Source organism: Neophocaena asiaeorientalis, unplaced genomic scaffold (genome assembly GCF_003031525.2).
Source record: "Neophocaena asiaeorientalis asiaeorientalis breed wild unplaced genomic scaffold, Neophocaena_asiaeorientalis_V1.1 scaffold95, whole genome shotgun sequence".
Taxonomy (NCBI): domain Eukaryota; kingdom Metazoa; phylum Chordata; class Mammalia; order Artiodactyla; family Phocoenidae; genus Neophocaena; species Neophocaena asiaeorientalis.
In genome coordinates, this window is record NW_020174924.1 from 583,207 (window position 1) to 605,267 (window position 22,061).

General features: G+C 36.6%; 1 protein-coding gene across 13 annotated transcripts in view; it reads right to left on the reverse strand.

Moving 5' to 3' along the window:
• Window positions 1–22,061, reverse strand: part of HNRNPC (heterogeneous nuclear ribonucleoprotein C) — a 47,405-nt gene that overhangs the window by 19,864 nt on the left and 5,480 nt on the right. For 11 of the 13 annotated variants that reach the window (XM_024761313.1, XM_024761310.1, XM_024761305.1 and 8 more), the window contains one exon: window positions 1,617–1,894. In XM_024761313.1, the coding sequence (XP_024617081.1) occupies window positions 1,617–1,857 (241 nt within the window). In that variant the 5' untranslated portion in view covers window positions 1,858–1,894. Of the gene's footprint in view, window positions 1–1,616; window positions 1,895–21,677; window positions 22,000–22,061 lie in introns of those variants that run through there. The other 2 variants (XM_024761307.1, XM_024761308.1) reach the window with 2 other exon arrangements.

Genomic DNA, 22,061 nt, shown 5'->3' on the forward strand with positions numbered 1-22,061 from the left:
TAACAACCTTGCTTTTTACAGTTTTTTTGACTTTGGAATCTTAAGATTTTACAAAACTAAATATAGAATTTTAAAATCAATTTAAAAATGTAATAAAATGAAACAGAACTAAATTATATATCAGTTGATTATACAACCTTATAGAATAATTATTTCATGTGATTCTAAACTACAGTATAGTTGACTCTTGAACAACATAGGGGTTGGGGCCCTGACCCTCTGCACAGTTGAAAATCTGCATATAACTTAACAGTTGGCCCTCCTTATCCATGGTTCCGCATTGGGGGGTTCAACCAACGTTCCTGTAATACTGTAATACATATTTATTAAAAAAAAAAAAATTCCACGTATAAGTGGATCTGCGCAGTGCAAACACATGTTGTTCAATCAAAGGAAAACTGTACTAAGTCAATATCCAAAATAGAATATACAGTAATAAAATGAACCTCAAATCTAAAATAACATTTAGTAATCTTAACTTTGGTAAAAACACCAATGATTGTTTGAAACTGCGGTACAAAGCGCACGTAAAAGCATACATTTTGTTTTCTTAAAAAAGTAATGTGTCCCCTATTCTGCCCAAGATGCAACTGAAATTCAGTAACGATAAACACTCCTGGTATAACAGGTTTCTAAATAACTCCCATTAAAAGGAGCCAACAGTCTTATGAAAAAGGGACAAACTCCAGGATAGATCAAGAAATACACAGATGACCTGGAATATCTTGTGGTACCAGAAAGCAAGGAAGCAATGCAATATTAGAAGAGTAAGGTCTCAAGGACACAGGAACCAACTTGAAGGTTATCGATCCACTGGCCAAAGACAAAATATCCTGAGCTCTAAAGAATGACTTGCAATGGACTGAACATATGTAATGCGATCTAAAGTTTAGAATATAAACTGTTTATCAACAGAGCTCAGATCTCATTTCTCAAAATTTGAACATGCTAGACCACAGAGAACCCTACTGGGAGAACCAATATCTAAAACAACCTTTTATTGAGTGTAAACATACTGAACTAGAAGCTTCTCGTGAAACATCTCAATTAATCCTCTCAATTTATCTAATTTCTCTTTGACAATCCCGAAGTATTATTACTCAGGTAAGAACAGATAATAAACTGAGGTCCTATTACCTTCATTTTAACAAACGAGAAAAATTAAGGCTCAGCCAAACTAGGTAGACTGCCCAACACATAATTGTGAGGCCCCAACATACAGCCCAGCAATCGAACTCTAGAATACATGACTAAGCTATACTGTCTTCACCCAGTCGACTGTGCAGTAAGACACAGCCATTTTAAGCAGCAATAGTACCTTATGAAATATCACTATCTCCCCTACCTTACTCAAGACTGCCAACTAAGAGTTATCCAGTCTCTACTAACACAAAACGGCCTAATAAGTAAAATCCTCTTTAGCCTATGAAACCTATAAACCCAACATTTTTATTAGGCTAAAGTCAGTCATAACATCCAGAACACCTCAGACTGTTAAAGTTTATGCAGAGGGAGACAAAAAGAAGACATGAACAGAAAAACTCTCAGATCTGAATTATATAATCAATGATATAATCAATATAATCAATGAAAAATTAATTCAACCCAGACCTTACCTAAAACCTGGCCAGCAATCATTCTGCCATCCTCTCCTGCCACAGCAGCCCGGGCATTTCTCTCATTAACATACTGAACGAAGGCAAAACCCTTATGAACAGAGCAACCCACGATTTTGCCATATTTCGAGAAGATTGCCTCCACATCAGATTTCTTGACCACAAGAGTATTGAGATTCCCAATGAATACACGGGAGTTCATGGAGCGAGGATCCGTCTTGTTGGTAACATTGCTGGCCATTGTCTTTGATGGTAAGGTGCTTCACAAAGCTGAAAAACTGCGAGAAAAAAAGGCATTCAGGTGAAAAGATGTTAAAAACAAAAGTCCTTGATAAAAACCTGTTCTACTCTTATTTTGAACCACTGTGACTACCTACTACCTTATTTTGAACCACTTTCAGTCAACTGAAAAGGATCTCATAGCAGCAAGTATATTACTATTCAGAGACTAGAGCCCCCTGAATAAATCCTTATAGAAATTCAATCTCCTCTTCTGTAGTATATTCCTGCTAGATTATCCCTTGGGGGGGGGGAGGGGGGGAATCCTCTTCACAGATTACTGGCAACACAATCTTCTTGGGCATTATTAATTCCAAGTGACCTCCCTGTTTTAAAGTCCTCAAGCAAATTAGAACCCCCTAAGCTCTCTACTACTGACTTCTTGTTTTTCACCTTCCCAGTCATGCTAACCTAACTATTTCTTGCCATCTATCATAACTCCACCTTCTTGCACACTGCTTTTACTAAAATGAGTCTCACTCATTCCCGCGGATACACAGAACTCCAAATTCTGCCCACAAACTCTTCTTCAGCTAGATGAATGTGGACCTAACACACTACTCTTCAAGTGTAATTAACTTTATTATACAAAAGCAATAAACAGAACCAATTCATTCACTCTGGAAATAATCTATTTCCAGGTACTTCAACTGATTTATAGTATGCCATAGATTATCAATACCATCTTTTTTACAAAATGTAATGATTCTTTCGTTTTTATGTGAAAATATAATACAAAATATAGCTGGAACATTTAATAATGCTGGATGGTGATGATGATAAAACTACCAGGTAGAACACTGCGTGAATCAAAAAAGAACCAGGAGACGGGCTTCCCTGATGGCGCAGTGGTTGACAATCCGCCTACCAATGCAGCGGACATGGGTTCGATCCCTGGTCTGGGAAGATCCCACAATTAAAAAAAAAAGAACCAGGAGAACCAAGGAAGAGGATACAACTTTCCTCAGACCATTTCAAAACAAAAATGATCTTTATGTATGTTACAGAGGCACAATCCTGTAATTACATGGAGACTCATGATATCATTTTAAAGTGCAGATGCTTTGACATTCTTTAGCTTTTGTATCAGTCTACTGCTCCTTCCCACACCAAAGTTAGAGTTTAAGATGGACCCGCCCTAGATTTAGAGTAACATTCTTAAGATTATTTCCCATTCATCCCTTTGAAAGGTACTAACAACAAATTAAACAAGATACCAGTGTCTAGTATCTCTTAACTTTCCAATCCTCAAGATAATCATAACAAACTAGTTTTCATGGATTATGTAAAAAGGTTTTATATATACATACATGTAAAAAAAAAAGACAGTATAACATTTATACACGACCACCACCATTCTGACCCTTAAAATACCTAGTCATTTCATAAGCATACTGATTTTAAAGCTGTAAAGCTCCTATCCTTTCTGAAATTCAAGAAACAGCCTGTCTTTACTTTGCCTTCTAAATTACACCTTTATAAACAGTTAATTTTTTGACTAAGCAGTAAAAATTTACCTCACAGTGGCTAGTGAGAATCACCAACAGCCTTTCAACTTAAGTGGGAGCACCAGAAAGTCTTAGAACACCAAGAGGAATCAAAACAGAAACCTACTAAAATAAAAGGCCTAACTGGTTTCAAATACTTCTGCTTGGCTCTTAAGGTTTGCTATTAAGTGGGGACTTAAGCCAGTTTTCAGCAAATGTTTTTCACAAACAATAAATATACCAATAGCAATTACAGGTAAAATCTCCCTTTTTAAAAAAAATTATTTATACTTCGCTCCGTTGGGTCTTCACTGCTGCGCGCGGCTTCCTCTAGCTGCGGCGAGCAGGGGCTACTCTTCGTTGTGGTGTGTGGGCTTCTCACTGCAGTGGCTTCTCTTGTTGCGGAGCACGGGCTCTAGGCACACGGGCTTCAGGAGTTACGGCACGTGGGCTCTAGAGCGCAGCCTCAGTAGTTGTGGCGCATGGGCTTAGCTGCTCCGCGGCATGTGGGATCTTCCCAGACCAGGGCTTGAACCTGTGTCCCCTGCATTGGCAGGTGGATTCTTAACCACTGCGCCACCAGGGAAGCCCCCTCCCTGGGTTTTAAAGAGAGTTAACAACCATGGGTAAAGCATGGACAGCATTTACAACAGAACTTTGTGTCAAAGCATCCATCCCAACCAAAACTCCAAAATGCATGCTGCTAAGGGCAAGCCAACAGCTAACACACACGGTATCTATCACTGTGGGAGAAGCAAAGAGAAGCAACGGCGAGCCTAAAAGACCCAGAAATTGAAGAATACCAAAATACCCAGGTAGTATTTATTGGAAAGGAAAAGGGAACCAATGTCAGGAAAAGCAGTTCCAACAGGGAGAATTTTGCCTGCTCCAATAGTGGGTGAGTACAAGGTACTGCAGCTTAACGGTCTGAAGGTGCTAGAGCAGCTGAAGTCTCTATAAAATCTCAATACCAACTCAGAAATCCCATATGCACCATTCCTTTCTCAATCCCTTTCGTCTCCCTAAAACTCCTTACAGTAAAATCACTTTCCTCCTTTTAAAATAGTTCTATTACCTAAATGTATATCCCTGCATAGTATAGTCTTACCCATTAAAACAAATTTGACGTGTTTTTTTTTGTGTGTGTGGTACGCGGGCCTCTCACTGTTGTGGCCTCTCCCGTTGCGGAGCACAGGCTCCGGACGCTCAGGCTCAGCGGCCATGGCTCACGGGCCCAGCCGCTCCACGGCATGTGGGATCTTCCCGGACCGGGACACGAACCCGTGTGTCCCCTGCATCGGCAGGCGGACTCTCAACCACTGCGCCACCACCAGGGAAGCCGTGATGTGTCTTTTAAGGCTCTTTTTATAAGTCCCCCTTTAACTTAAAATTTATCTGTTGAAGAATCCTGGGCATTTGTCCTGCAGTTTTTCCCAGAATTTCATACCCTCAGTATAATTCCACATATACTTCTGTCCTTTGTATTTTCAGAAATTGGAGGCTGGGACCAAAGGCTTGATTGATCAGACTCATGTGTAACACTTCTGTAAGATTATATATAGGTGGCATTATCTTTTTGTGGTTAGTAATGCTAAAATTCTACCAGATCTCTCTAGGCATTATGGTCCCTCAAGATTCTAATATATTACTTAGAAAGAACTTGGAAAATAGTTTATCAGTTCTTGCATCTTAGTAACAGTTTGCCTGTGTCCTTTATATTTGTCAGTTTCACTGGGTATAAAAATAATTGAATAACATTTTATTTCCTTAAATATTTTATTCCATTTACTTCTGGACTGTCACAGAATCATTCCAAAGTGTAAACCTTGCTAGCAAAGTTGTATTTTTCTCAACTTGAGTAGAAACTGCAGGGTTTTTGCTTTATAGTAACTCATTAAGCTTTTTTTCTTTTTAAAGACTTAACAGAAATGGAATAGTGTATCTGAAGCTGGCTCATGGGTCACAGAAGTTTACACTTTGGAGTCACCCTCATAAGACAGGTCAATTCCTCCTAGCTTTTTAAAGATAGTATCAGTGAAGGAAGAAATGGGAGAAAACTGTTCTGACTGGGTTAAAACTCAGACCCAGAGGGTATAGTTTTAACTATATCAGATTTTAAGTGTAAAAGCAAGTTGCAGAGAAAGGGGTTAGTTTTTGCTTTTTACTTTATACAGAGCTGTAGCAATAGGTTGCACTGGGTTGGCCAAAAAGTTCGTTCGGTTTTTCATACGATGGTATGGAAAAACCTGAATGAACTTTTTGGCCAAGCCAACATTCTACATACATTTTTGTAAAAGATTTTAAACTCAGTATTCTAATTACCAGCAATTGCAGTCTTTAGAAAATTCAGATTACTTTAAATGACACGAAAAATTACGATAAAATGTTTAAGTTAGAAAGCAGTATATATAATTGTACAATACTTAACAGGAGGCATATATACCTACCCACATAATAATTGTGTGCTTAGGAAACATAGGGCAGAAATATTTTAAAATATTGTTCCATGGGTACTCTTGTGGTTAATCAACTGTTACCACCTGCATAGTTTTTTATATTACCCAAATTTTCTACAATGAACATGTAAGTTTTTTGTTTTCTTTTTAGGAAAACATTTTAAAAGTCAAGCACCTAACTCCTAATCAGGAAATGCATTTGAGAGAAATAAAAAAGGGCCTGTCACATTAGTAACAACAATCCAGGCTCTTTAAACATTTATTTTTTAAAAACTTTCAAATGTTTTGAGAACATCCAATGTACTAATGTACACTAACAGTCTTAACAACACTTACATAATGAAGTAACGTTAATTCACATGAATTAGTTTTAACTTTAACAACCTATTCTACTGTCTGCGTGAAGAATAATGTCTAGTTCATGGATCCAGAGTTTATAAATCACTTCTTCCACTTTTTGAAAATCAGATGTTTCTGCACATCATAAACACTCAGCAATTTCTGAGTACTCTGGTCACACCCTGCAAAAGTTTTCTCAGCAAAATCATTAAGATAAATTCATTCTTTTAAAAACTCAGTACTGATTACTACAGAAGAGCTAAGTAAATAAAAGTACATAGAATAAAAAATATACAGAATCAGTTTCTTTCCTAAAATTGGTTTCAAAGAGTAAAACCAAAGGGGGAAAGATTTTTGAAATGATTATGGTCCCCTGGATACTCTGCGTCCTGTTTAATTCAGTAGCAGAGATCAAGTGGATCTGGTTACCAGAAAAGCAGAATTCCACCATAGCACAGACAACAGAAAAAGACTGAGTATTTTCCTAGAGGCTATTGGGTGGCAGTACTCAAACCTCTAGCTCATAGATGCATGCGCATATGTGTGTTTGCATAATATTTTTGTTGTCATCCCAGGTTCTTACTTCCACAATTTTTATCATCAAAGGATCACTAAGACGTGAGTAAAAGTCAAAACCAGGAATGTTGAGTTACTTTTATTGCTTTATTACACCAAAGGATCTATGTGTCCATTTGACCATGTTTCATGTTGAAGCAATAAAAGCAACAAGAGATTTTAGTGGCAGCATGAAGGACAAGAATTATAGAAATGTATTTCTATTCCCACGTCTACCATCCCAGTCATATCCTAAAACAGAAAACACAAAATCTTACATCTAATTGGAATGCAAGCAAACCTGTCAATTCTATTTCCAACTGTTCATTCTGAACCTGAGCTACTGTGCTCTCTGCCCTCTTAAGAGGCAAACCTAGCCTGGATTGTCAAACCAGTTTAAAATTTGGGAAATGTTTATAACAACTTCTCTTAAGTTCACATTAAAGAGCAAGTAAAAAAAAAAAAAAAAAAAGAGCAAGTAAATTCTGCTGGGAAGAAATATGACAAGGTGGGAAAGGCAGATTGTGCTGACAATCATGAGATGTTAAGTTTCAAATGGTCCAGAAATGTAGGTTATGATGGTCCTGGAATTTGCTGGGAGCTAGGCAAGAATCAATTCATAATTGGAATCAAGCTTTCAACTCCCTTGTCTTTATGTACTGGGCACTGGAAGTCCACCTTTAGTGGAAAGGGGATGGACGATAAATACTTGACAAAGCAGTGCCACTCATTCAGACTGTGTTCAGTATCATATGTAGGCATATTTCCAAGGAGGATGGAGGCGGGTGGAAACACACAACAGAAAGTAAATCAGCCACAAGATATTTCTACTGAGCTTTTCAGTCAGTCCTCTACCTGTTTGCCCTATTCAACAGGCTACTCACATTATACTTACTCATATCACATGATCCGTTGGACCAGAAAAAAAGAAATTTAAAGATGGTATCAATACAGCTTATCAAATGTCAGATATATTAACTAGAGAACAAGGGAAATAACTTACCTCGGACTAGGAAATTCAAAACCCCACCTTAGAATTTTATCACTATCCCTTAAAACCTAAAATAGCCTCTACATTCAATTTAAATTAGATGCAACTGCCATATGCCTAATACGCTATTTCCCATCTTTCTTTGAAACCTTTTAAAGAGAAAGTGTCACCAGATGGCAGCAATGAGTTGGCAAATTTTTAAGATGATGGCAATCAAGTCCAAAGACTTCCTATTTCACAGTTTTCCACAATTTCTTATCAAGCATTCCTCAGTACCTTTTGGATACTATAAATAAATATCTCTGCCTACTTAGAGCAGCATCTCCTGGTCTAAATTATTTTCCTTTAACACTCTTAAGCTCCTATTTTACCCCTTAAGGACCCTTGTCCCTGTTCCACACTACTTTCCTGTTACTCTCTTCCCCACCCCAACCCTGTTCTCTGCTTCCTATGTGTCTTTACTGCATTCATCAACTATTTCCCTCTGGCCTCTTCAGAGCGCAACAATAAACTGCCCATATGTCTGCAAAAAGTTGGCTAGTGCAGGGGCTTCCCTGGTGGCGCAGTGGTTGAGAGTCCGCCTGCCGATGCAGGGGACACGGGTTCGTGCCCCGGTCCGGGAGGATCCCACATGCCGCGGAGCGGCTGGGCCCGTGAGCCATGGCCGCTGAGCCTGTGCTTCCGGAGCCTGTGCTCCGCAACAGGAGAGGCCACAACAGTGAGAGGCCCGCGTACTGCCAAAAAACAAAAGTTGGCCAGTGTACAGTGGGCCCTTCGTATCGGCAGATTCTGCATCTGTAGATCCCAACCAATCATGGATCAAAAATATTTAGGGGAAAAAAATTCTAGAAAGTTCCAAAACGCAAAACTTGAATTTGCTGCACACCATTTACATTGTATTTCTAACTACTTACATTACATTATGGTATTATAGGTAATTATATTTAGTATTGTAAGTAATCTAGAAATTATTTAAAGTATATGAGAGGTTGTGTATAGGTTATATGCAACATTACACCATTTTATATAAGGGACTTGAGCATCCCCAGATTTTGGTATCTGTCAGGGTCCTAGAACCAATCCCCCTCAGATACCAAGGGACTATAATTTGCTCCACCCCCAAAGCTATAATTATTCATCAAAACATAGACATGATCTCAAGGTAAAGACTATCACACAGAGGCTACTAAAAACAGTACATGGTGGTATTTTCAGGCCACAAGAACACCAAAGTTGGCCATTTTAGATAAACTATGCTAACTGCTATGGTCTAAGAATTGAAACTAAGAATATTCAAGATAAAAATTAGGGGGAAATGCAGAATTCAATAAATGGTACTTGAGTGTGTGTGTGTGTGTATACACATATATATATGTATAACTGAATCACTTAACTGTATACCTGAAACTAATATAACACTGTAAATCAACTATACTTCAATAAAAAAATAAATTAAAAAAAGAACAGATTATAAATATAAGTGAAAAATAAATTAATAAGTGGTGCCTCACAGCCATCTAAAAACAAAAATTGGGGACCAATCTCATTCTATACACAAAAACATTAACAGATCAAAATCCAAATGTAAAAATTACATATGCAACTGTCAAAACCTATATAAGACAAAAAACTCAACAGTCCCAAAAAAGTATGAGTGACCGAAAAAAATAAGGGCAAGAATAAAATAAACCATAAATATGAAAAACTGTTTTAAGAAAAGCATATTGAAAAAGACTTAGACCACTTAAACTGTTAGATTGGTGTAGATTATATCAATATAAGAATTGATTCAGACAACGGTCAATGTACACCAAAGCACTGGGTGAAAGCTTGGTGGGAGGGAAACAGGGTTTACATGGTTTCAAAGTACTACCCAACAGACTACTCACTGATTAAAAGAGGAAAAAAACGTACCTTTACTATAGAAACATGGCTCACCACTTAAACCAAGTAATCTGACATCATATGCTTCCTGATTCCACAAAATAAGGAACATACATTCCCCTATGCAATATTCTTGGTAAAATATTTGACTTGAACCTATACAACAGGGAAACAATCAGGCAATTTCAAGATTGTGGGGACACTATACAACACACCTGGTTGGGACTCCTCCAAAAACAGAGCAGGAGGCCATTTCTAGATTAAGAAAGCAACGTTGTGGGGAAGAGACTTTTTTTGTAAAAATGAGAATTTTAATGTGGACTGTATACGAGATAATATTGAACTAATGTTTATTTTCATTGCTTTGATAGTATAGATTATTCTTAGGCAATACAGCCATGAAATTGAAGTTCCCATGTGAAGTATCACGCTTGTAACTTTAATATCATTCAGGAGGGAAAAAAACATACAGAGAACAAACATGGTAATTTAGACAGTTGCTACCAGAAACAAGAACAGGAGGGCTGAAACACAAGGACGGTGTATTTTACAAAAGTACATATTACCTGTTCAAGTTTTTAAAAAAGACCCTATTATAGCAAATGTTAAAATGATATATACCATGTCACACACTCTTAAGCAAGTTCCCAGAAAATATTTTTTCTGTCAGATTTGCTAATATAAGGATGATCATCCGGTGGAGTGGAGGAAGAAACTGGCACTTCCACTGCTATAACTAAGTAAAACCAGTACACATTTCTGTAAGTTCATTTGAAAATTCTTAATTAAACCTAAGTGCCAAGCAATGGGTAGGTCAACAAATTTGTATTAATTAAGCAACTGACAATGTTAAATAAATTTCAGGTTATCCTATTTTGGAACTGAAAAAGGAACTTTGACCATCTTTAAGTTTTGTGAATCCTTTTGACAAAAAACAAAAAAACAAAACAAAAAAACCCCAGCCACTTAACAAAAAGATTGGAGAAAACTTACTAAGTGGAAAATGTTTACAATATAGAGGTTCTGAAACGATATACAGTAATGATTCCATGTTGGTAAAAATATATTATAAAAATATAAAACATATATAGGGAGGGACTTCCCTGGCAGTCCCAGTAGTTAAGAGGGTGCAGGTTCGATCCCAGGTCAGGGAGCTAAAATCCCACGTGCCTCGCGGCCAAAAAACCAAAACGTAAAACAGAAGCAATGTTGTAACAAATTCAATAAAGACTTTAAAAATGGTCCACACTTAAAAAAAAAATAAGTCTTAAAGAAAAAACCACATATACAGGGGTACAGGTACATCTGTAGCTAATGAGATATGAGAATGGATCAAAACATCAAAATACTGAAAGTGGTTATCTTTGAGCACTAATGCTGTAAGTAAATATTTTCCTTCTCTCCATGTTTCCTTCCAAGTTTTCTTTAATAAACATTTTATAATAAAAAAGGATTGTTCCTGTCAAAGTATAAGTAATGCAACAGAAAATTTAAAAAATGAAAGTCTTTAAGAAAATATTCCCAGAACCTCAATGATGAAAAAACTAAATCATGTAGTTAAATGCCCCCAAATTCTTCAGAGAATGTTAAAATTCCCTTGCAACCTCCTTGCTCACCAATTACCAAACTTCATGAACTGCCACTAAAGTCACCGAATTCACAACCTGAATACACTCAATTCTAACATTTAGTTGGCTCTTAACTAATTTCCTCCCTTAGCTCTTCTCTTTAATGCCCATTCATTAGCAATCGAATAATTTTATTTTTTTTTGGCTGCGTGCTGCACGCAGGCTTTCTCTAGTTGCTGTGAGCAGGGGCTACTCTTCATTGTGGTGCGCGGGCTTCTCACTGCTGTGGCTTCTCTTGTTGCAGAGCATGGGCTCTAGGCACGTGGGCTTCAAGGCATGGGGGCTTCAGTAGTTGTGGCACATGGGCTCAGTAGTTGTGGCTCGTGGGCTCTAGAGCGCAGGCGCGGTAGTTGTGGCTCACGGGCTTAGTTGCTCTGCGGCATGTGGGATGTTCCCGGACCAGGGCTCGAACCCATGTCCCATGCATTGGCAGGCGGATTCCTAACCACTGTGCCACCAGGGAAGTCCCCTTGAATTATTTTTTATTTGACTGAAAACATCTTATGCAAACTGTTCCCTATCCTATCTTCCATAAAAATAAGACATGGTGCATGATAACGAATACAACTTAACCTGTCAATGTCCCTCTGAACACAGCAGTCCAAGTTTGGTTGCTCTTGCAAGAGGGGAACACACTGCAGATGCTATCCAGACGCTATAACGTCTGCTAAATTTGGCCTTGTCAACACATGCAGAATTCACTGTTAAGTGCACGGCTTTGCATTTCAGATACTATTTAATCCTCTTATATCTAGTTCACAATCCCTGGGGTTCCAGCCTGAAGAAAATTTCAAACTTTGATTTTGCTGTGTAAAATACTAACAATCTCTCCCAATTATATACCCTTCACTGATTTGTTCAACATACTGTAAGCAGCCTCACCCATCCTTTTAGAAAGTTCAGTAAGGGCAACACAATTTTCCTTCAATAGTGAAAATTTTTCTTCATGCTATGTATTAGTTTTGAAACAGTGATAATTAGTAAGATCAATCTCAACTGAGAAACCCTTCTGCATATGTCTGTACACTGAAAAGCTCCACCCTGGTTTACTGCTGAACAGGACCCAAGTTAATAACTTAAATTGTAAATGTTTAGATACACCTGTTTTTAAAAAAATTTTTTTAACTGAAAAGGTAGATACAAAGATACCTGTTCCCACAGTCATGCCACACCCACCGTGACCAAACTATGTTTAAAGTAATGACTAACCTTGAAATGAGAACTTCCTAAATAACATAATACAAAAAAATCCCTGTACTAAAATACACCATAAATAAAGAACAAAAAACTGATGAAATGTATGTAATACATATTTGTCCACAATTCAAGTTCTTAATATTGTATATAAAAATATAAAAATAAACACATCCTAATGGTTAAGAGCTCAGAGGCTTTGGAGTCAGACCTGTTTCAATTTCAAACTCAACCACTTCTGGTGTGCATTTCCCTCTGGAAAGCCAACCCCTTCAAACACCAGATTCTTCTATCAGAAAATGAGTACTGTTGATAGTACTTGTCTCATAGGATAATCGTATGAATGAGGTGTAAGTGAAGCAAGGTATAGAAAACAATGAACATAGTGCCTGGCACACAGCAAGCGTAGCTGCAGCAGCTGCTCCTACTACTACATCATTTACTATTATTGGTACATACCAACAAAAAATGGGACAATGACAGAAGGACACAAAAGATGATTAACAAATAATTCTAAAGGTCTATGGAGATTAGCAAAAAAAATCAGTATCACCACAAAGGAGACAAAAATTAAACCAAACATTCTACCTACCAAACAAGTAAAAACATTTTAAATTGAAATGGTCACTTCCATACATTATTTCTGACAGTATGAACTAGTAACCATATTTTCAGAAAACAAATGGACTATTTTATCAAAAACCTTAAAATTATGCATGTTCTTTAAAAACAAAACAAAATACCCCCAAAACAAAACGTGTGCATGTTCTTTGACTCAGTAATCTCACTCTGAGAACTCATCTGAAGGAATCAAGGATGTGGACATATTAACAGTGAAAAATGAGAAAACAAGTTCATAATACTAGAAACTGACTAAATGAATTTCAGTACATCAGTCTAACTGGATACAAGCAGCAACATTTGAAAATAACTTACTGACACCAAGAGATGTTTAAGATGTTAAGGAGCATACACAATATATAAGTTATCGAGAAGATTATACACTGAAGTGTTAGACATCTCAGGATGTGGCAAGATTGTGAGGTTTTAAAATACTCTTTTTTTTCAGTCTTTAATACCGTATTAGTTTCATAATTCTTTCATTCTGTAAAGACAGCTTCATCCACCCTGGAATTTAATGGCTTGGCCGAAAGTCAGCAAAGCTTTTCTTTAAACCCCGTAACTGAAGTTACAAAGCTGTGTGCTTCCCTTCCTCAAGAGCAATTCAGAACTATATAAAATCAAGGAAATGGGCATCTCTAGGACAACAAAACTTTCACTGGATATTGCATTCCATAATTTGGGGTCTCTCATTCATTGGCAGTCCTAACAGACATAGATACTGGGTATAATCCCTGTGCTATACAGTAAATCCTTGTTTTATTTTATGTATAGTAGTTTCTATCTGTTAATCCCATACTCCTAACTTGACCCCTTCCCCATCATTAAATGTTAAGTCACCTCTATTCTGAGTGTTACATCACACTTAAGGGGAGGGGGGGAAGACAGCATTTTAGAACCCAACATACTCTTAACTAGGGCAGCTTCTATACAGTAAAACTGCCCATCAACAAACATCTATTCACTCTGGGAACATTTTAAGCCATTTGAAAAAGAATTTCCTGAATCTACGAGTATCAAACAAGCATTAGGAATATGTAAGATTTTGCTTTTCATAGGAAAAGAATTAAGATTAACATTTCAAAATTACTTCAATAAGGTCAATAAATCTTGACTGTTTTCAGCAAAAAACACTGAAAGAAAAAGCAAACATGGCAATCTAAGTGAAAAATAGAAATTCATTATTCTGTTTTACTTGCTTAAGTAGCATTGCCATTTATCCAGCCTGCCTGTTGGAAATTACTTGATTTTTAATTCTATTTGTAATTTAGGAAGAGTCATTATTCAAATTTTGTATATATAATGGTCATTTTAAATACTGCATTATTTCAAATTTATGTAAAACATGGCTACTCTATGACCCTCAACTCTGCTCCCCAAACATCATAAACACTCTTGCCAGAAACTTTACCGAAATTTCCAACTCCCAAGCAAGCAATAAAAAGGAGTGAAAGGATAGGGCATGAAATTCTGTATTTCTAAGAAGCTTCCAGATGATGATGATGATGATGATGATGATGATGATGATGATGATGATGATGATATGCTGTTGCTGTAGCACAGACCATATTCTGAATAGCAAGGATCAATAATATTTATTCATAAGACTTCATTTCTTTATTATCTTGTAGAAAGCTTCAGTTTTATCAGTAAACTCAAACTGAGCACTGAGTTATAACAAATACACTTTTAAAAGTCTCCCCAGGAAACACGTTAGGAAAAAAATCAAGATTTTTCAGGTTTTACAAAGATAATACTGTGGTTTTGCTATGTAACACCCAGTGGGATCTGGGCAAGCATTCAGCTATCAAATAAAATACATTAATATTTCTGCATTAATATATATGCATAGTCACTAAATGTAACAGATTATAATCTCATGTCAATTGAAGTCAGGTTTTGTCATCAAATGAGTCTGTCAAACTGATGAAAAATCTTTGTTGTCATAGATTTCTGAACTGCAAACAAAAGACTTCACGAGTACAGCAAAATAATTTTTTATAAGAAAATAAATTTTAATAAGGAAACCCGACTTAAAGTTACTATATCATTCTCCATCACTCAGATCCAAGCAGCTAAAATTTAGAATTATTCCTAGTTTCAGAATTTAATAGTAAAATGTATATGAAATATAGTGGAATCCCATCTTTTGCTATCCTGAAAACTCAACTTTATCACACAAGGATAATCATACCAAGATTCTCATTCAAAAAAATTTTTTACACTTATCTCTAATAAACAGAACTTCCCAAATTCTAGGAAGAACTAAGCAAAACATAACATGCAAGCAAAAAACAATCATCCACATTACCATTCCCGCAGAAATAAAACACAACTGGAGAATGCCTTCTTAAAACATCTATTACATGTTTTTGTGTGATAATGACTGGTTATTTTTAAAGCTCTTATCTTTAAAGAGATGCTGAAATAGCTAAGATGAAATATATCAAATATTTATTTACTTCAAAACTACAGGAAGGGAAGGGATTGGATGCAGGTATAGATGAAACAACATCACCCAAGAATTGCTAAAGCTGGACAAGTTCATGGAGACTGATTATACTATTCTTTTTTGCATGTTTCAATTTTTTTCACAATAAAATTAAGATAGCACTGAATATATGCATATATACACATATATACATATCTGAGAAAAAGAATTACACGTGAATCTCAAAGTATACACAGAAATATAATCAACCTGGTAGCACCTCGATAAATATTCTTACTCTTCAATTTATACTTATCAAACACCAAGAACACTTAAATTTCAGGGTCAAACCCTGAAACACAAGCAAAAGATTCAAGTAATTCACAAAACTAGAAGTTATTAGTGGTCACTTACATTGCCAATAAGTAGATAAACTGTTTTCACCTTCCTGGAGAGCAACCTAGATTGAAAGTTTTTAAAACATTCATGCTCTTAAATAATTGTACTTCTGGAGCATAATTCTAAGAAAATAACTAAGGGTATTAACAAAATCTTAGTTGTAAGACTGTTCAACTGTTTATAAAAATTGTTTGTAAAAGGGAAAATTGGGGGGAAACCTAAGGGCCCAACAATAGAGTACTGGTTAAGTAAAATATTGTACAAGTATGCAAAGTAATACTATGTAGTCACAAAAAATTTTAGGAGAGCTGTTATCTAATAACATTTTATGTTATGTTTGTGTTGAAGAAAAAAATTATTACTTAAATGTACGTGCCATATGTAGGACATTACTTTTTCAAAGGCCTACATATGCAAAAAGTCTAAAAGGACACATCAAAACCTTTTATTTTGGATTAAGTATGTCTTTTTTGAGGGGTCTGCATTACATTTTCTAAAGGTTATGTGAGCATCTACTGCTTAATTTGGATTAAACATAAAATAAAGATGGGGGTATCTTCTCTTAAAAATCCACATCAATCTTAAGTCATTTGATTAGTCTTCCTCTTTAATTTCAGTAAAACTACATCTTAAACAGCACAAATAACTGTAATTCTAACATAAGAAGCCAACAAAACTTCAAGGACAAGGGAAAATTTTTCTTTAGAAAGCACTTTGCTACCTCAAGTTTAGCCATAAAGTTTTTTAAAGTTATCACAAAACCACTTAGGATTAATATATGGAATTATAGCACACTATGAATGGTTACATCATTTTCAGAATACAGAATTTTAATTAGAAGGCTAAGGGAAGATTTTCATTTAACATGTATTCTACTAAACTATTCCTAAATGTCATTCCAGACTAGTTAGAAAAGCCTAAGACTGGTTCAATGAACTTCCAGGGAGTTATATTAGTTCTGAAATCAACTCAAAAGCTGTAGGTTAATCTAAATAAGAAGCAGGAAGAATATTTCAGACTGGTGAAATTGGAATCAGATTAGGTAGGAAGAAAAACTCAGATGTCCTTTAATCTGCTATGGCTACCTCTTAAAGATAGCAATGCATTCCCACTGGAGAATAAATTTTTAAAAAGTGATAAAGTTCTTCCAAATTTTGATTACAGCTCCATCACAGACAACACAGCAGCCTATGCCCTCAAATGCTAACATGACTCATTCATTCCATCACAGCCAAACCTATTTTAAGGCTGTTTTTACAACTTAACTATAAAAACTACGTACTGAACTACTACACAGGCCATAGTTATGCTATTTATACCCAGACACAAAATCCGAAGTTGATGTATACCTACAACAAGGAGTTTTAAGTTTAATTAGAAGCAAAATAATGCTGTGTTGCTCATTAAGCCTTTGAGCACACAAAGCAAAAGTTTTCTCCTAACCCTCCTAAATCCCTCTCCCTTGTCCAGAAGTAATCGATCAATGTTGTTTCGCGTCTAATTTTCCAAATATTTCTATCTTTACGTAGTAGAAAATAAACTTATGTAACATGAGAGTTGATGAAAAGAGCTAAAGAGTATTTAGAAGGCTAAGTGAGGGAAAACAGCACTGAGGCAGTGGCTTTTGAGTAAGAACCTAAATGAACTGAGGAACCCAACCGTCTCAATGTCTAGGGGAAGAAAATTCCAAGGAAAGGCTTTGAGGTAGGAACATCTAGTATGTTCAAGTCTCAGTAAGGAGGCCAGTGTGGCTGCAGCAGAGTAGTATACCATTAACAAGGGAGGAGGGGCACGACAGATCAGGTAGGGCATCTTGTAAATCACAGTGAAATTTTGACTTCAACACTGAAATAGCCAGCTATTAAGTGAATTTCAAGAAGGAAACTACTCAGGCAATACATTTTTCAAGCATTTTTCAAGCATTTCAATACATTTTTCAAGCATTACATTTCAATGGGATCAATCTAGTTACACATTGGTGTAGAGGGGCAAAAGAAACATAAACCTATTGCAATAATGCGCAAGACAAATGATGGCTTGAAATTGGATCAGGCCATAGCAGAATGGGTGGAGAATTCCTGTTATATTTTAAAGGCAGAGATGACAGCATTTTCTACAATGCCAAAGGTGAGGTATGAGAGGAAAAAAAGTCAAGGATGGCTAACCATCCTAACTGACATGAAAACTGGAGTTTCATTAACTGAAATGGGCAACACGGGAGTTTCATTAACTGAAATGGGCAGAAGAAACTGGTTTGAGGGAAGAACAGCAGGAGCAGAGTTTCATACTTTTAAACTGATATACTTAACATTCAAGGGAGTTGTCAGGTAGGTAACTGGACAGATGACAGTATGTCATTCAAAAGAGAAGTCTGGGATGGTGATATATGCATGGGAATCATCAGTTTACAGATAGTATATAAAATCATGGAACTGATTAAATGACCCAGGAAGTGTGAATAAAAAAGTGGAAGAGCTGAACCACAGAGCACTCCAGCTGAGTGGGAGAAGGAATAGCCAGAAAGAAAATTAAAACCTGTAAGTTAAGTTAAAAAATATTTTAAGGAAGAAAGTGGCTCGACTGGTTAAATCACACCAACAGGTCAAATGTAATTGATAAGGACTGAAAAAGAACCACTGGATTTAGTAACATCCCTCTGGGTTACATATTTTTTAAAACCATAAATAATACAATTATTTATTTTTTCTCCCAACTGAAACTCACTTTTAAACATGTTTACTTCCCTAAAGTATGCTGTCACATCCAAAGAGTCCATAAAATTATACTACAAAGCTATATCTACCTAAACAATTACCTTGGATACTTCATGCTATTTAAACTGTTGTGAATTGAACAACAAAATATTTAACAATGACATTTAGCTTAAAACTTGCCCAAAATAGAAATCCAGAGCAGTTTATTTTTTCTTTTTTGGCACTTTAACCAAATTAAAGATTTGTTTTCCTAGAATACTTCACATGTCAAGTAAAGCACAGTCCGTCTAGTATGACTAAGAGTTGAAATCTGCAGGCTTAACTGCCTAGGTTGAATCCATGCCTCACCATCTATTAAGTGTGTCTAACTTTGGGCAAATTATTTAAATTCTGTGCTTCAACAGTCTCATCTCCAAAGCATGAAAGACAATAATATTTACATAAGGTTACGATGATGATTAAGTTAACACAAGAACTTTAACAGTGGTGGACACATGGTAAAGTGCCCAGATTATTACTTCCAAAAGGAAGAAATTCAAGTTTTTCTACTTCATTTTTCCTTTCAAACAGGAAAGCTATTATGTCAAGTCTGACCCAACAGGGGTGTTGCAGAAATAACAAGTAACTTCCTAAAGCCTAACTAACCTATCCTCTTCAAACTCATTACATTTGCTCATTAATACACGCATCTAGAAAAACCAGGGCAAGTGCCCTCAGGCCTGCGATTACTACTTTCTTCAAGAGGTGAACAGATAGTGGCCTACTATAACAGGTCTTCTAACCTATTTAGTCCTACTTGCACTTAGTCCTCATTACTAACATTCCCCACACAACAGCCTGAAGGAAATTCCAAGAAAGTAATCAGATCTCTCCAAAGTCCTTCAACAGATTCCTATTGTGCCCAAGACAATCTAGATCTTTAACATGGACCTTTTAAGGACCTGTACACTATGCTTGATACTTGCCTACTTTTCCAACTTCATCTGCTACTCTATGTATTCTTGGTGACTATTCTCCAGTAGTATTTCTTGCTCTGAGGCCAAGATTTCCCCCCCAATACCTGTGCTTTCAGGTAAGATAATCTACTTCCAGACCTCAATTTCAACATCAGTTCCTTTAAGGTCTCTTCGCTAGCAGCACCCTCCCACCTCCATATTCTAAATTTGGTTCCCTTAAATATCATCTCACTCTGTTCTTTTCCTTCAAGGATCTAAACTGTGAAAGTGCTATTCACTTTATTTCTTCCCTCAATGGCCTATAATAATATTCAAGAGGGCAGGAGACAGTATGTTTTGCTCATCTGTATGTGCCCAAGTCTAATGGTGATTTTCAGAATAAGCACTCAAATGTTTAACGACAAACATCTCGAACTTGAAACCTGGGAGTCATGCCAAATCCCTCACTCTTCCTATCACAGCCACCACCAAATCCTCCTAAATTTACCCCCTTCTAATCCCAATACCATTGCTTTTGGCCAGGCCAGGTCATTATTCTTCCTATTTTAGTATCTTCCTTATTTATCACCTACTCCAATCTTATTCTCCTCTATGCCATTTCCACACTGCTATCAGATGACATTTCTAAAAATGAAAATCTGATGTCACTCCCCAGTTTAGAATCTTCCAATAGTTCACCACTGGTTTCTGGATAAAATACAAACTTCTTAGCATGGCATTAAAACTTTTATAATCTGGCCTTAACTCTCTAAGATTCAGTTCAGCTCCCTTTCTCTTAAAAGTATTTCCTGACCTCTTAAAAAAGTCAATTAGGTACCCACCTTTGCATGGCTCTAACCTCTGTGCCCACCTCTATCACATGGTGACATTATCTCATCCATCTGTCTCCCTCACAAGGCTATGAATCCCTGAAGAACTATTATACCTTTTTGCATCCCCAAAACCAGAAGAACATGACCCATAAAATAATGGATTTGTAAAATTAAGAAATAAATTAAGCTGAACCTACAGTTAACAACAGCCACACAATGACAGTAACAGAAACAGAGAGGTAGAAACAGCTTTCATACAAAAGAGGGTATCAGTAAAACTTGGACCTATAGAAGAAAAGTTTCCATTCCTCTTCCAGATAACCTCAGGACATTTTACTTAACTTTCTCCCATTCTGTTTTCCTCTGAGGTTGCCTTCAGTGTTCACTTTAGATTTTACTCTTTCAGAATGAGCAAGGGAAGGAGTCAAGAATGTGATTTACCCTAGTACCCACAGAACTAAATATACCTTTAAAAATCACTCTACTTCTCCTCCCTGCCCCATCCCAGCTCAAAATCGATTAAAGCAACTCTAAAGTGAGCTATCAAAGTATTCCACTGTTGTCAGTAAAATACTACAGGTTGCTAATATTCTCAACTCCTTGGCTATCCACATCCTTATTAATCTCTGCATTTTTCTTGTGAATAGACCAGATTCATTCTTTCTTATTACCCTTGGAACACAGTGGATTCCCCAATACCTAGCTAGCCCACAAGTCATCACTGAAAAAGAGGTCACTCCCAGATCTTTCCTGATTTGGACACAGAGATTATACAGATTTTCCTGCTTTCTGAGGTTAAAAAGTCTATTTATCTTTTTATTTTTAAAAAAACCTTCCAGTGAGATAGCATTTCAGTATCACAGCATGCTTCTTGTGGTCTGATTCATGTTAAATTTTAATGATAAAAAACAGTCTAAACAGAATACAATCCAAAATTGTTGTCACAGACCCAAGGAAGATTACTCTAAATGACAGAAAATTTTTGCTGATTTGCAATAATCTAAGAAAAAGTACCACCTAGTATGTCTGTCTTGTTGCTAATCATTAAAACAAGTCGTCTTCATTCTAAAGTATATGCGAACTTCAGCTGCTCTTTCCATATATGAAAAACTCTCAGCAAGCCCCAGTTTGACACTCATAATTCCATTAGTTTACAAAACCCTGAAGTGGTCTCCCTTAGGAAACATCTCTTGAGATACGCACAAAAGCCTTAACCCAAACATTTCCAGGTAGAAGTTATCACCTACACCACATCAACTAAACTTAAACCAGTGTATTTCCTAGTCTTTCCAATGAAACCAAGTGGACCTCACACCTCTTACCATCACCCAGGAAGGGTGTGCATCTGTTCCGAAGGCCCCCCTGGCTCCAGGTCATCCTGGCTGCTGCTGCTCCAGGCTGGGCATCCATGTTGCTGCAGCTTGTGGTTTGTGAGGGGTAGTGTACAGGAAAAGCAGGATGGGATTTCAAGGGAAACAGGAGGGAGATGGCTTTCTGGGAAAATGCCATCACCAACTTAGGTGTTAAGTAGTACCACACACATTTTATTGCAGCACAGTTTAAAAATTTAACAAATGAAAGATTAAAAATAAAAAAAACAAAAATAAAAAAATTAAAAATACAGACGACGTCCAGAGATGCTCTAAAACAGTTAAGTTAAAGATCAGGAAAAATAAGGTCACAGACTTCACAGGCAGTA